At 37.5% G+C, this 12055-nt stretch overlaps 1 protein-coding gene across 2 annotated transcripts in view; it reads right to left on the bottom strand.

The window, feature by feature from the left end:
• Nucleotides 1-12055, bottom strand: part of LOC106133676 (zinc finger protein 37) — a 28831-nt gene that overhangs the window by 2269 nt on the left and 14507 nt on the right. For both annotated transcript variants that reach the window (XM_060952431.1, XM_060952432.1), the window contains exons 11-17: nt 11946-12051; nt 11112-11201; nt 9889-10009; nt 8891-8929; nt 7852-8034; nt 6946-7074; nt 6221-6336 (exon numbers count right to left, since the gene is read on the bottom strand). In XM_060952431.1, coding sequence (XP_060808414.1) covers nt 6221-6336; nt 6946-7074; nt 7852-8034; nt 8891-8929; nt 9889-10009; nt 11112-11201; nt 11946-12051 — 784 coding nt within the window. The remainder of the gene's footprint in view (nt 1-6220; nt 6337-6945; nt 7075-7851; nt 8035-8890; nt 8930-9888; nt 10010-11111; nt 11202-11945; nt 12052-12055) is intronic.

The raw sequence follows: 12055 nt of genomic DNA, 5'->3' as shown, positions 1-12055 counted from the left end.
ACATATATAGATAAACATCCTAGAACCAGGCCAATCAGAGAAAGTTCGTTTCTCATCATGCCCTGGCCGGGATTCGAACCCGGGACCTCCGGTGGCACAGACAAGCGCACTACCGCTGCGCCACAGAGGCCAAAAAATAAATAATAAAAATAAATACTCGTAAATACCGGTAGAGTCGTATTACTTTGGCCCTTATGGGGTGACTTTAACACAAACTTGGAAAAAGTTTGATCTTCCCGCCACACCATTCTCAGAGACTAACTAGAGCGTAAAAGGAAACGTCATAATCATTAGATGGCGTTGTAACACAGTGGGTAAAACAGTGTTTAGAGCTGTCGGACTTTGTTCTGATTGGTTACTGTAGCTCGATTTGACAAGTTTCATTTTCGTTAAAATATTACATCCTACTACTATTATAAAGGCGAAAGTTTGTATGGATGTATGGATGTTTGTTACTCTTTCACGCAAAAACTACTGAACCGATTACCATGAAATTTGGTATGTAGGTAGCTGAAGACCCAGAATAACACATAGGCTACTTTTTATCCCAGAGTTCCCGCGGGATTGATAGGGTTTCCATGCGGACGAAGTCGCGGGCGGCCTCTAGTACATACATAAAATCACGCCTCTTTAGTAGGCAGTAGACAGAGATTACCACTTTCCACTTGCCACGATATCTGCATACTTCATTCGCTTCATCCACACTCATAACTCTCTTCATGCAAGCTCGGCGGTTTCGGGTACTTTTGACCTGACCCGTATATAAATATATACGGGACAAATTACATAAGATTGAGTTAGCCTCGAAGTAAATTCGAGGCTTGTGTTTTATAATAAATACTTATATAGATAAATCACTTACAGTTGAACGTTGCTCTAAGCCGCACGCTACTCGAGTTAATTCGTTTAATCAGTGGTCATCAACATTTTATTTTCCCGATTCATAATAATTCACGTCCTTAAATAATAAAAATGAATACGTGTGCTAGATGTAGCTCAGAATTTAATGATGGAGTGCAGTGCTCATCATGCAAAAAATTGTTTGACTTTGCCTGTGCTAATATCACAGAAGCCGGTTATAGAAAGCTTGGTGCTGATAGAAGAGCCGCGTGGAAGTGTTCGTCATGCAGATCTGGAACCGAGGATCCTGTTTCCCTAGATAAAATTTTTAGTGAAATCCTGGGAATGAAGCGACAACTACAGAGCCTTCCTACACTGGTCGAAGATGTTAAGGCCATTAAATCTGAGATGCAGGAGCTCCGTGCTGCATGTGAATTCAATAATGATAAACTGGATGAATGTGCAAATAGAATAGATGCTGTGGAGTCTAAATTTGCAGAATTCGATAATCTTAAGGAAGCCCTGAAATCTACTCAAGACGAGCTTATGAAGTGCAAACTTAGCTTGGCTGCTAAGGAGCAGTGGGCCCGTCTAAACAACGCTGAGATTAAAGGGGTGCCTACTAAAAAGGATGAAAATCTGTTTTCGATTGTCGAATCTATTTGTAAACATATAAAATGTCAGTTTGCTAAAACATGTATAAACTACATTGCCAGGGTTCCTACGCATAATTCCAAGGAAAAGTCTATTATAGTGAATTTCGCTAATCGCTATGTAAAGGAGGACTTTGTTGCTGCTGCGCGGTCTGTCAAAAACATCGTAGCAAGTGATATCGGCTACCGGGATGACGTACAGCGCATATATGTAAACGATCACCTTACGGCTGATATGAAGAATTTACTCACTAAAACTAAAACTACTCTTAAGGAAAGACTGGGCTACCGTTATGTGTGGGTGAAGTATGGGAAAATACATGTTAGGCAAAATGACACTTCAAAGATTCTCATCATCAATAGCGACAGTGATTTAAACAAACTTTCTTAACTTGGTTCATAATAATGTGTAGTTTAAAATTATATTTATGTTCTGCATTTCAATTGTTCGGATGTATTTTATGGCTTTATATTTCTTTCTTGCATTTAAAAATCCGTATCAGTTTGTTCACCCGTCTATTGTTAAAAACATATTTCTTAAAAACTTACTTCTTGAACATGTTTAGCGCCTCTGACTTGCAGTCCGTGCCTACGCTGGCCTTTTGTTCTCGTCCGGGTGGCTTTTGTTCGACTTATCGCTCTGTTATGCTTGTGGTTGACATTATTAAATCTATACTCATCCTTTTCTTACACATGTTTATTGCGTATGCATATTCTCAAGTTAGTCACGATCTATTCATAAACGCTTTTTGTCCGATACTTATTATTTTAACTACCGTACTTTCTGATACAATTACCTTAGTTTTTATTACGATAATAATTTATTTCTATTTTGTCTCATACAACATTCTTAGTTACAGTGAATAAATTAAATTTAAGCATTTATTACCAAAACACTAGAGGGCTGCGTACCAAGACTGATACATTTAAGCGGAATTTGTGTATGTCTAATTACGATGTAGTGTTTTTAACCGAGACTTGGCTATTGGATGGGATTGCGGACAGTGAGATTTTTGATGATCGGTATGTAGTCTGGCGCCGCGACCGTGACTATACTTTAACAGAACAGAAATACGGCGGTGGAGTACTCATTGCTGCGCGGCGGGAACTTGCTGTTACTTCGCAACCAACATTCCACTCTAGCGCGGAGGATTTATGGGTGACCTTGACTCTTAAACAAGGTAAAAAAAATCCGATTAAAATTAATTTTTGTGTTTTATATTTATGTACCCAAAAATTGGGCAATTCCTTTTCCCAACAGTTATCTAACTTTTTTAACAGCCTGGATGATGTATTCATGCATAATCCTTTAGATAAATATCTCATTATCGGTGACTTCAATTTAAGTAAAATCGTGTGGAACTTGAATAGTGACTTAAGTTATAGCCCATCTAACATAAATAGTGGTGATGAATACTTGCTTACCGACCAACTTAAGTTGCACGGATTGTCTCAATTCAATGGTATACTGAATAGTCAGGGTAGAATACTGGACCTGGTCATCTCTAATGAGACTGTCAATGTTCAAAAAAATCCAGATTCTTTGGTGCCAATAGACCCATTGCATGATTCTTTAGTTATTTCCGCTAATTTTAATACTGACGCTTTTCTCAAGCCAGCCTCATTTACTAAACGACTTTTTTATAAGAGTGACTACAAACAAATAAATTCAGAAATTTCTAAAATGAATTGGAAACAGGAATTTTCGGGTAGGACTGTGGAGGAGGCCACTGACTATTTCTATAATTTTATTAATACCCTCATTCACAAATATGTTCCAACAGTGCAACCCACTAGTAATTCGTTCCCTGCTTGGTATTCTAAGGCATCTCATTAAAGTTATTAAGGAAAAAAACAAATATTTAAAACAATACAATATTTATGAAAACTTGTCGGACTATGAAACTTTTAAATTGTTACGAGATAGATGTAAGCGTCTTGAAAAAACTTGCCACCAGAATTACCTTGATAAAGTTGAAAGTTCTATTGTTAAGAATCCTAAATGTTATTGGACCTTTTTGGACCTTAAAGAAAAAAATAATTCAAAATCCAGTAGTATTCCGAGCAACGTCTCATACAATAACGTACAATATAAAACTGGCAGTGAGATTTGTGACGCGTTTTCCACATATTTTTACTCTAATTTTTCACAACCGATTGCATCGACCTCTCTCCCCAGTCCTATGTCCGATTCCTTTTCTGATATACCCACTTCTTTTGTTTCTAATGTTGAAGTTTGTACAGATGATGTCAAAAAACACTTACTGTCACTTGATACGTCAAAGTCAGCGGGCCCGGATAAACTACCAGCTTGTTTTTTAATAGCTACAGCCGATACTATATCCGTACCTATTGCCATGTTATTTAGGATGTCATTAAGCAAGGGTTTCGTTCCCAGCATGTGGAAGTCGGCGTTTGTTACTCCTGTCCATAAGAAGGGATCCAAAGCGGATGTCACAAACTATAGGCCAATTTCCAAGTTGTGTTTAATCGCTAAGATTTTTGAACGTATAATTTATAATCAACTATATCCTATTTTAAAGAATTCCTTTGGTCCCTTTCAGCATGGCTTCCTCAGTGGACGGTCGACTGTCTCTAACCTCGTACTCTTTAATGACTTTCTAACGGATTCCATGGAAACTAATCAGCAGGTTGATGTTATATACACTGATTACTCGAAATGCTTTGATCGAATTGATCACAGAATCCTGTTGATCAAGTTGGCGGCAGTTGGTATCGGTGGAGATCTCTTAAGATGGTTTACATCTTATATAGATCATAGGTGTCAGGCGGTTGTTGTAAAAAATTATATCTCGAGTTGGGTTCATATTCCCAGCGGTGTTCCTCAAGGCTCACTATTAGGGCCTCTTCTCTTTAATATCATGATTAATGACATTTATAAATGCTTACATTCTTCTAAACTGCTTTGCTTTGCTGACGATATGAAGGTTTTTTCTACTATATCATCGCAATCTGACGCAGCTGCTCTTCAAGCTGATATTGCGCGGCTTGAAGAGTATTGCTCTCAAAACGACCTTGACCTAAATCCCTCCAAATGTTGTGTCATTACCTATACCAGAAAAAAACATATTATCCCAACCACATACTATCTTAAGCAAATGCCATTGCAGCGTTCGTCATCAGTTCGTGACTTGGGAGTCGAGCACGACACTAAATTAATATTTGACACCCATGTAAATAAAATAATTTCGAAGGCTCTTAGATCTCTTGGATTCGTCCTAAGGTGCTCTTCAACGTTTAAATGCATCAAAACTATAAAAATATTATATTGTACATATGTTCGAACTCACCTTGAATACGCTTCACAAGTATGGAATCCCTTGTATAATATCTATATAGATCGCCTAGAAAATATACAGCGTAAGTTTGTCAAATATTTATGTTACCGCATGAGACTGAAATTCAGCTCTGATAATTATTTAACCTTATGCAAACAACAACATCTAGTTCCTCTAAAAATACGTCGTGATGTCGCAGACATAGTTTATTTGTTAAAAATTGCTAGTGGTTCAGTGGATTCCCCTGAACTCTTATCTAAATTAAAAATCGTCGCTCCCTCTAGGAATCTTCGATATACGCCTCTTATATCTGTACCGGTTGTATCAACTAAGTATCGGAAGAACTCTTTTATGTTGCGTGTTGGCCAAAATTTTAATAATATCTGTAGAATTGTGGATTTGGACTTATTTGCCACAGGCATAGCAAAAGCGAGACGTCTACTTTACGATCACTTTCTTCAGTGACAACAAAATTTTCCTTTTATTTTGTATCTCATAGATAGGAATCTAATTTAGTTTAATTATATTGTATACTGCATCTTGCACGTGAATCGTAGAACATATCTTGTAAAAACTTTTACTTTAAGTTTCTATTATTTTTTTTTTTTTGAACTCTAAGTTTGTGTTGTCAGTGTTCAACTTTTTCTATTTATCTTGTTTCTTATTTGTGAGGACCTTTAATTGGCTTCTTTGCTAACTAGCTTTATTTCTACTAAGTACTATATTATGTTTGTAGCTGTTGGTCTTCCTATTAAAAATAAAATAAAATAAAAATAAAAAATAAAAATATACAAGACCCAGGCCAATCAGAGAAAGTTCGTTTCTCATCATGCCCTGGCCGGGATTCGAACCCGGGACCTACTGTTTCACAGACCAGCGTACTACCGCTGCGCCACAGAGGCCGTCGAATAGAATAAGAGGCCGAGAAATAGAACAGATTTATTTTCAATATTGGATACAAGGTGTCACTTATTAATGTCACATCACTTGTATCTAATTATAACTACTGCCGCTTCCAAAGCGCATGTGTAGAAGAATCGGCGGAACAAACTACACTGCAGCGTTTTCATCGGACGTCAATATACAAATATAGATCTCTTAAATCGTGGACGAATGCACATTGTCTACATTAAAAAACTAGCTGTGCCCGCGACTTCGTCTGCGTGGAATAGTTATTTTGGACATCATTGAAGCCCTCAAGGATGAATAATTTACCTCGTTTTTTTTTTACATTTTCCATTATTTCTTCGTTTACATTTTCTCCTTATAGTTGCAGCGTGATGTTATATAGCCATAATTTATCAATTCGAACCAGTAGTTCCTGAGATTAGCGCGTTCAAACAAACAAACAAACTCTTCAGCTTTATAATATTAGTATAGACATGAATGAATATTGTATTTATATATAAATATAAGATATAAATGTACCAGCTCTCTCGTCGGCCGTGTGGGACCGATCGTGCGCCGCCAACTCCGCGTCGTCCTCGAAACACTTGCGGCAGACGTCACAGCGCACCGTCATAGAGCCGCGGTGTTCTTTCTCCCTGAAAAAATAAAAAAGCAATTGTTATAATTAATACTATCTTAACTTTTCTTAACCGTGTGGTTCCCGGCACCAATACAAAAAAGAATAGAACCACTCCATCACTTTTTTCCATGGATGTCGTAAAAGACGACTAAGGGATAGGCTTATAAACTTAGGATTCCTCTTTTAAGCGATGGGCTAGCAACCTGTCACTATTTGAATCTCAATTCTATTATTAAGCCAAATAGCCGAACGTGGCCTTTCAGTCTTTTCAAGACTATTGGCTCTGTCTAACTCGCAAGGGATATAGACGTGACCATATGTATGTATGTATAATACTTTCTCCCTGAAAAAAAAAAAACAATTTTTATAATTGACACTTTCTCCCTGAAAATAAAACGCAATTTTTATTAAGTGGCAGCATTGTCATTTTGAATGTCGCAGTATCGGTCCGAGGATCTTGCTAGTTTATTAGTAGGCAACTGAATTTGATACACGTGCCAGATTACGATTTTATTTAACTTAACCGAATAAGTGCGATACATTTTTACTCTCTTGAAGTTTTTTTGGGGTCAGAAGTGGGATCACATAAAATTTCCATCAGTACCGTATATTCGAAACAACTTACTTGTGGTCCCAAAGCTTGTCTCTGCGGTTGAAGGTCTCGTTACAGCAATCACATTCATATCGATCAGAAGATCTCGCCCGCGATCGGGAGTTGCCGCTCCCTCTGTTTTGGTGGACGCGCTGGTGGATTCTGGATGTGAGAATTAAATCATAGAGATTTCACAAAAACGACATTGTAGAAAGTTGGTATGGCATATATATGCATACGTATGTCATTTGGCTTAATGATAGAATTGAGATTCAAATAGTGACAGGTTGCTAGCCTGTCGCCTAAAAGAAGAATCCCAAGTTTATAAGCCTATCCTTTAGTCGCCTTTTACGACAGTCTTGAGAATAATTATTACAATAAGTGTAAATTGTTGTATGTATTTAAAATACAAGTGATTATAGGTATATATAAATTAATCTGTGTTTGCTTTCAATAGTTTAATCACGCAGTCAACATTTCCTTTTACTGAACAAAATTATTGAAAAGGTGAGTCGACGGTGTCATCATTCAAATACCGAATAGTAAAGAGTGATGCGCAGGAAGACATAGGTTCAAATGAAACATCTTGAATTTGAATAACCATGTTTCACTACGGGTAAGTTTTCTCGGCGAAGTTTTCGGGAGTCAGACGGGAGTCGCTATGTGTAAAAACCTGATCGTGCAAAATTAAAAATCATCATATTTGGATACTAGAGGCCGCCCGCGACTTCGTCCGCATGGAAACCCTAGCAATCTCGCGGGAACTCTGGGATAAAAAGTATCCTATGTGTTTTTCTAAGTCTTCAGCTACCCACATACCAAATTTCATCGTAATAGGTTCAGTAGTTTTCGCGTGAAAGAGTAACAAACATCTATACTGACATCCTGCCATACAAACTTGCGCATTTATAATATTAGTGGGATATTGAAATCACTCACTTGAGGGTAACCTTGGTGGAGTACCACTTTCTGCAGACGCGACATTGGAACCTCTTGTCAGGGGACTCGTTGTCCGACTCGCTGATGTCGTCCTGCGGGGGGGGTATGTCCAGGGTCCGCTCCGGGTCCGAATCGGGGTCCGAATCCGATTGGTTGCCGCTGTACGACCATTCGCCGTAGGATCTGTATTTATTAGGGAGTGATGTTGAATAAAGTTTTACATAATTGAATTTTTCTTATTAATATTATTTTATTTTTATATTTACATATAAAGGAACGTCATGAAATTATAACATTGCTTTGAGTACTTCAATAAATAAATATATACGGGACAGATTACACAGATTAAGTTAGCCACGAAGTATGTTCGAGACTTATGTTACGAGATACTAATTCAACATTACAATTTTTTATAGTAAATACTTATAAAGATAAACATCCTAAGTCAATCAGAAAAAGTTCGTTTCTCATAATGCCTTGGCCGAGATTCGAACACGGGTCCTCCGATGACACAGACAAGCACACTACCGCTACGCCTTAGAGGCCGTCAAAATTAAAGATAGTATGTGTAAATTAGGAGCTAGATATTAAGAGAATTCCATTTGACTGAGGTCAACGAACATATAAATAGAACATATAAAAGAAAATAGAAACATTACCAAATATTATCACTGTTTATAAAAAAGGTGCTATCGCGAGTTAGAAATCTTAAATAATTAATTTTCCAAAGTGACTGCTCTATAGTAATATTTAAAACTAGCTGTGCTCGCAACTTCGTTCGCGCGGAATAGTTATTTTGGGCATCATTGAAGCCCTCGAGGATGAATAATTTTCCTCCTAAAAGTGCAACTTTTGATTGCGTGATGTTATATAGCCTAAAGCCTTCCTCGATAAATGGTCTATTCAACACAAAAATAATTTTTCAATTCGACCCAGTAGTTCCTGAGATTAGCGCGTTCAAACAAACAAACTCTTAAGCTTTATAATTATAATATTAATAATATTAATATAGATAAATAGATCCATTAGAAAAAATTACCTCTCGTCTTCTTGTGATGTGTTATTGACAGGCGGTGGGCTGAGAAACAAGAAATACATTAATTAATATAAAAAATAATTATCAGCTGAATAAAATGGTGTCCATTTTAAACAATTTCCAAATATTAATGTACTTAACAATACAATACAATACAAATTATCTTTATTGCCCATAAAAAAATATACATATGTAGTAGAAACACACATTAAGAATATGTTGAGCAAAGGCAGACTTATTTCTAAGCAAATCTCTTCCAGCCAACCTTTGGGTACTGAAAGGTAAAACATGGAACCGGAACTGAACATGAACTGTTTTACCTACAGGTTGAATTTCTTATCTAAAAATAATTATAGCACCACACTTGTTAACGCCATCTAGTGACAAAAACGGCGAGTTTTAATTAACATTACAACGCCATCTATTAGCGGTTAGCGTTGAATGAACGAATGCGTTTTGTTGACCGTACATCGGGGTTCATTCGTAAACTGACGACTGACGGTAAAACAGTAACAGTAACGCATGGCCATGATTTTAACACAACGCCATCTATTGTTAAAATTCCACACTTTTTATCTGTTTACCCTCGACGCGGATTCAAGTCTTGCTTTTGTCGCTGTACGTTTAGGAACTGGATCAGTCCGACGAACTTGAACTATCAACTGAGCTTATACCACCGAAGAAATTCATTGAGAATTTAAATTTTGAACATAACGCCATCTAGCATCAAAACGAAGTACAAAATATCATCACAGCGCCATCTATCATTGTCAATGCTACACTATTTACCTGTTCACCCTCGGCGCCGCTTCAGTCTTGCCTCCCTCGCTGTCCGATTCCGAATCGGAACTGTCCGACGAACTTGAACTATCAACTAAGCTTATACCACCGAAGAAATTCATTGAGAATTTAAATTTTGAACATAACGCCATCTAGCATCAAAACGAAGTACAAAATATCATCACAGCGCCATCTATCATTGTCAATGCTACACTATTTACCTGTTCACCCTCGGCGCCGCTTCAGTCTTGCCTCTCTCGCTGTCCGATTCCGAATCGGAACTGTCCGACGAACTTGAACTGTCCGAACTCGACGATGAATTGGAACCGGAACTCGATGACCCTTTGAACCAAAAATTATACATAAATACATACATACAATCACGTCTATATACCAATTGCGGGGTAGACAGAGCCTAGCAGTGTTGAAAGACTGACGGGCCACGTTCAGCTGTTAGGCATATTGATAGAATTGTGATTCAAATAGTGACAGGTTGCTAGCCCATCGCCTAAAAGAAGAATCCCACGTATATAAGCACCTAGTGGTTTGGGCTGTCTGTTGGTATGCCCGTCAGTATCCTCCTTTGGGGGTAGGCAGAGACTACATCTTTCCACTTGCCACGATTTCTGCATACTTCCTTCGCTTCATCAATATTCATAACTCTCTTCATGCAAGCTTGGGTCGATTTCGTGTACTCTTGACCTGACCCTTTGCCAGGACGATAATTATAATCTTATATATAAAATTCTCATGTCACAATGTTTGTCTCCGTACTCCTCCGAAACGGCTTTACCGATTTTAACCAAATTTTGCATGCATATTCAATAGGTCTGAGAATTGGCTAACATCTATTTTTCATACCCCTAAGTGTTAAGGGTTGACACTTAACATTTTTTTTTAACAAGAAATTACTTTAAAAATATTTATATGGCAAAACAACGTTTGCCGGGACAGCTAGTATATATTTATAATACATACACACATATATAAAATCACGCCTTCTCCCGGAGGGGTAGGCAGAGACTATCTCTTTCCACTTGCCACGATCTCTGCATACTTCTTTCGCTTCATCCCTATTCATAACTCTCTTCATGCAAGCTCGGGTCGATTTCGTGTACTCTTGACCTGACCCTTTGCCAGGACGACAATTATAATTTAGATATAAAATCATTAAGTGCCGTGTGGTTCCCGGCACCAAATAGAAAAAATAATAGGACCACTCCATCACTCTCCCATGGATGTCGTATAAGGCGACTAAGGGGTAGGATTATAAACTTGGAATTCTTCTTTAAGGCGATGGGCTAGCAACCCGTCACTATTAGAATCTCAATTCTATATTAAAGTCAAATAGCTGAACGTGGCCCTATCAGTCTTTACAAGACTGTAAGCTCTGTCTACCCTGCAAGGGATATAGATATGTATGTATGTATATAAAATCACTCACCAGACCCAGAACTGCTGCTGTCCGAGTCAGAGTTGGAACTATCCTCTAATTTCTCTATACGTGCGTCAGCCTCCTTCACAGACGCGTTACCTGAAACAATATATTTAATAAATAAATTTATTACCCGCTATCACACTTCTAGTACATTTTTGTGATACACTTAACGGAAAAAATAAATAAACTAATGGGTTTTGGCTTTACCATAGTACATACGTACATATATATGGTCACGTCTATATCCCTTGTAGGGTAGACAGAGTCAACAGTCTTGAAAATCCTGATAGGGCCACGATCAGCTGTTTGACTTACTGATAGAATTGAGATTCATATAAAGTGACAGGTTGCTAGCCCGTCGCCTAAAAGAAGAACCATCAAAAACATCCTGTAAAAAAACCCAAGTCTCGCAGCTCAGTCTTTCTACTGTAAAAAGTTGTGAGATCCATGTAATACCAAGTCGGTTAATCTATTTAGTCTCTACTTAAAGGATCTTCTATCTTAAGTTATTACATAAGTTATTATCATGCCAATATTAAAAATATTTTACGTTTTGAACAAATAGATCGACTTGAACGTGGCCTATTATTAGCCTTTTTTTAAGAATGTTGGCTCTGTTTATTCCGAAAGCGAAATAGACGTGACTATATATATGTATGTATGTAGATTCTATCAAAGAACATTTTCTCTGTTTGCTTGTTTGTTTATAATATTTTTATTGCACAGAAATTTCCACAGTAACAAAAAAAAATTTAGTACCTACATAGTTATAAAAGAAAACAAATCACTTGCAATGGCGGATACTTTCTAGAACATTCTTTAACTTTCTATTTTACATACCTTCCGAACTCCTCACTGAGAGGACCTCGTCATCATCCCTGTATCTCTGATCCACCGGCGGTTTCTTGAAACTTGCAGCCAGCAGATGTGTTTGGTATAGATCATCCTGT

This window comes from Amyelois transitella, chromosome 28 (assembly GCF_032362555.1).
Source record: "Amyelois transitella isolate CPQ chromosome 28, ilAmyTran1.1, whole genome shotgun sequence".
Taxonomy (NCBI): Eukaryota; Metazoa; Arthropoda; class Insecta; order Lepidoptera; family Pyralidae; genus Amyelois; species Amyelois transitella.
The sequence above is the reverse complement of the archived record's forward strand: the minus strand, read 5'-3'. Positions and strand labels throughout refer to the sequence as shown.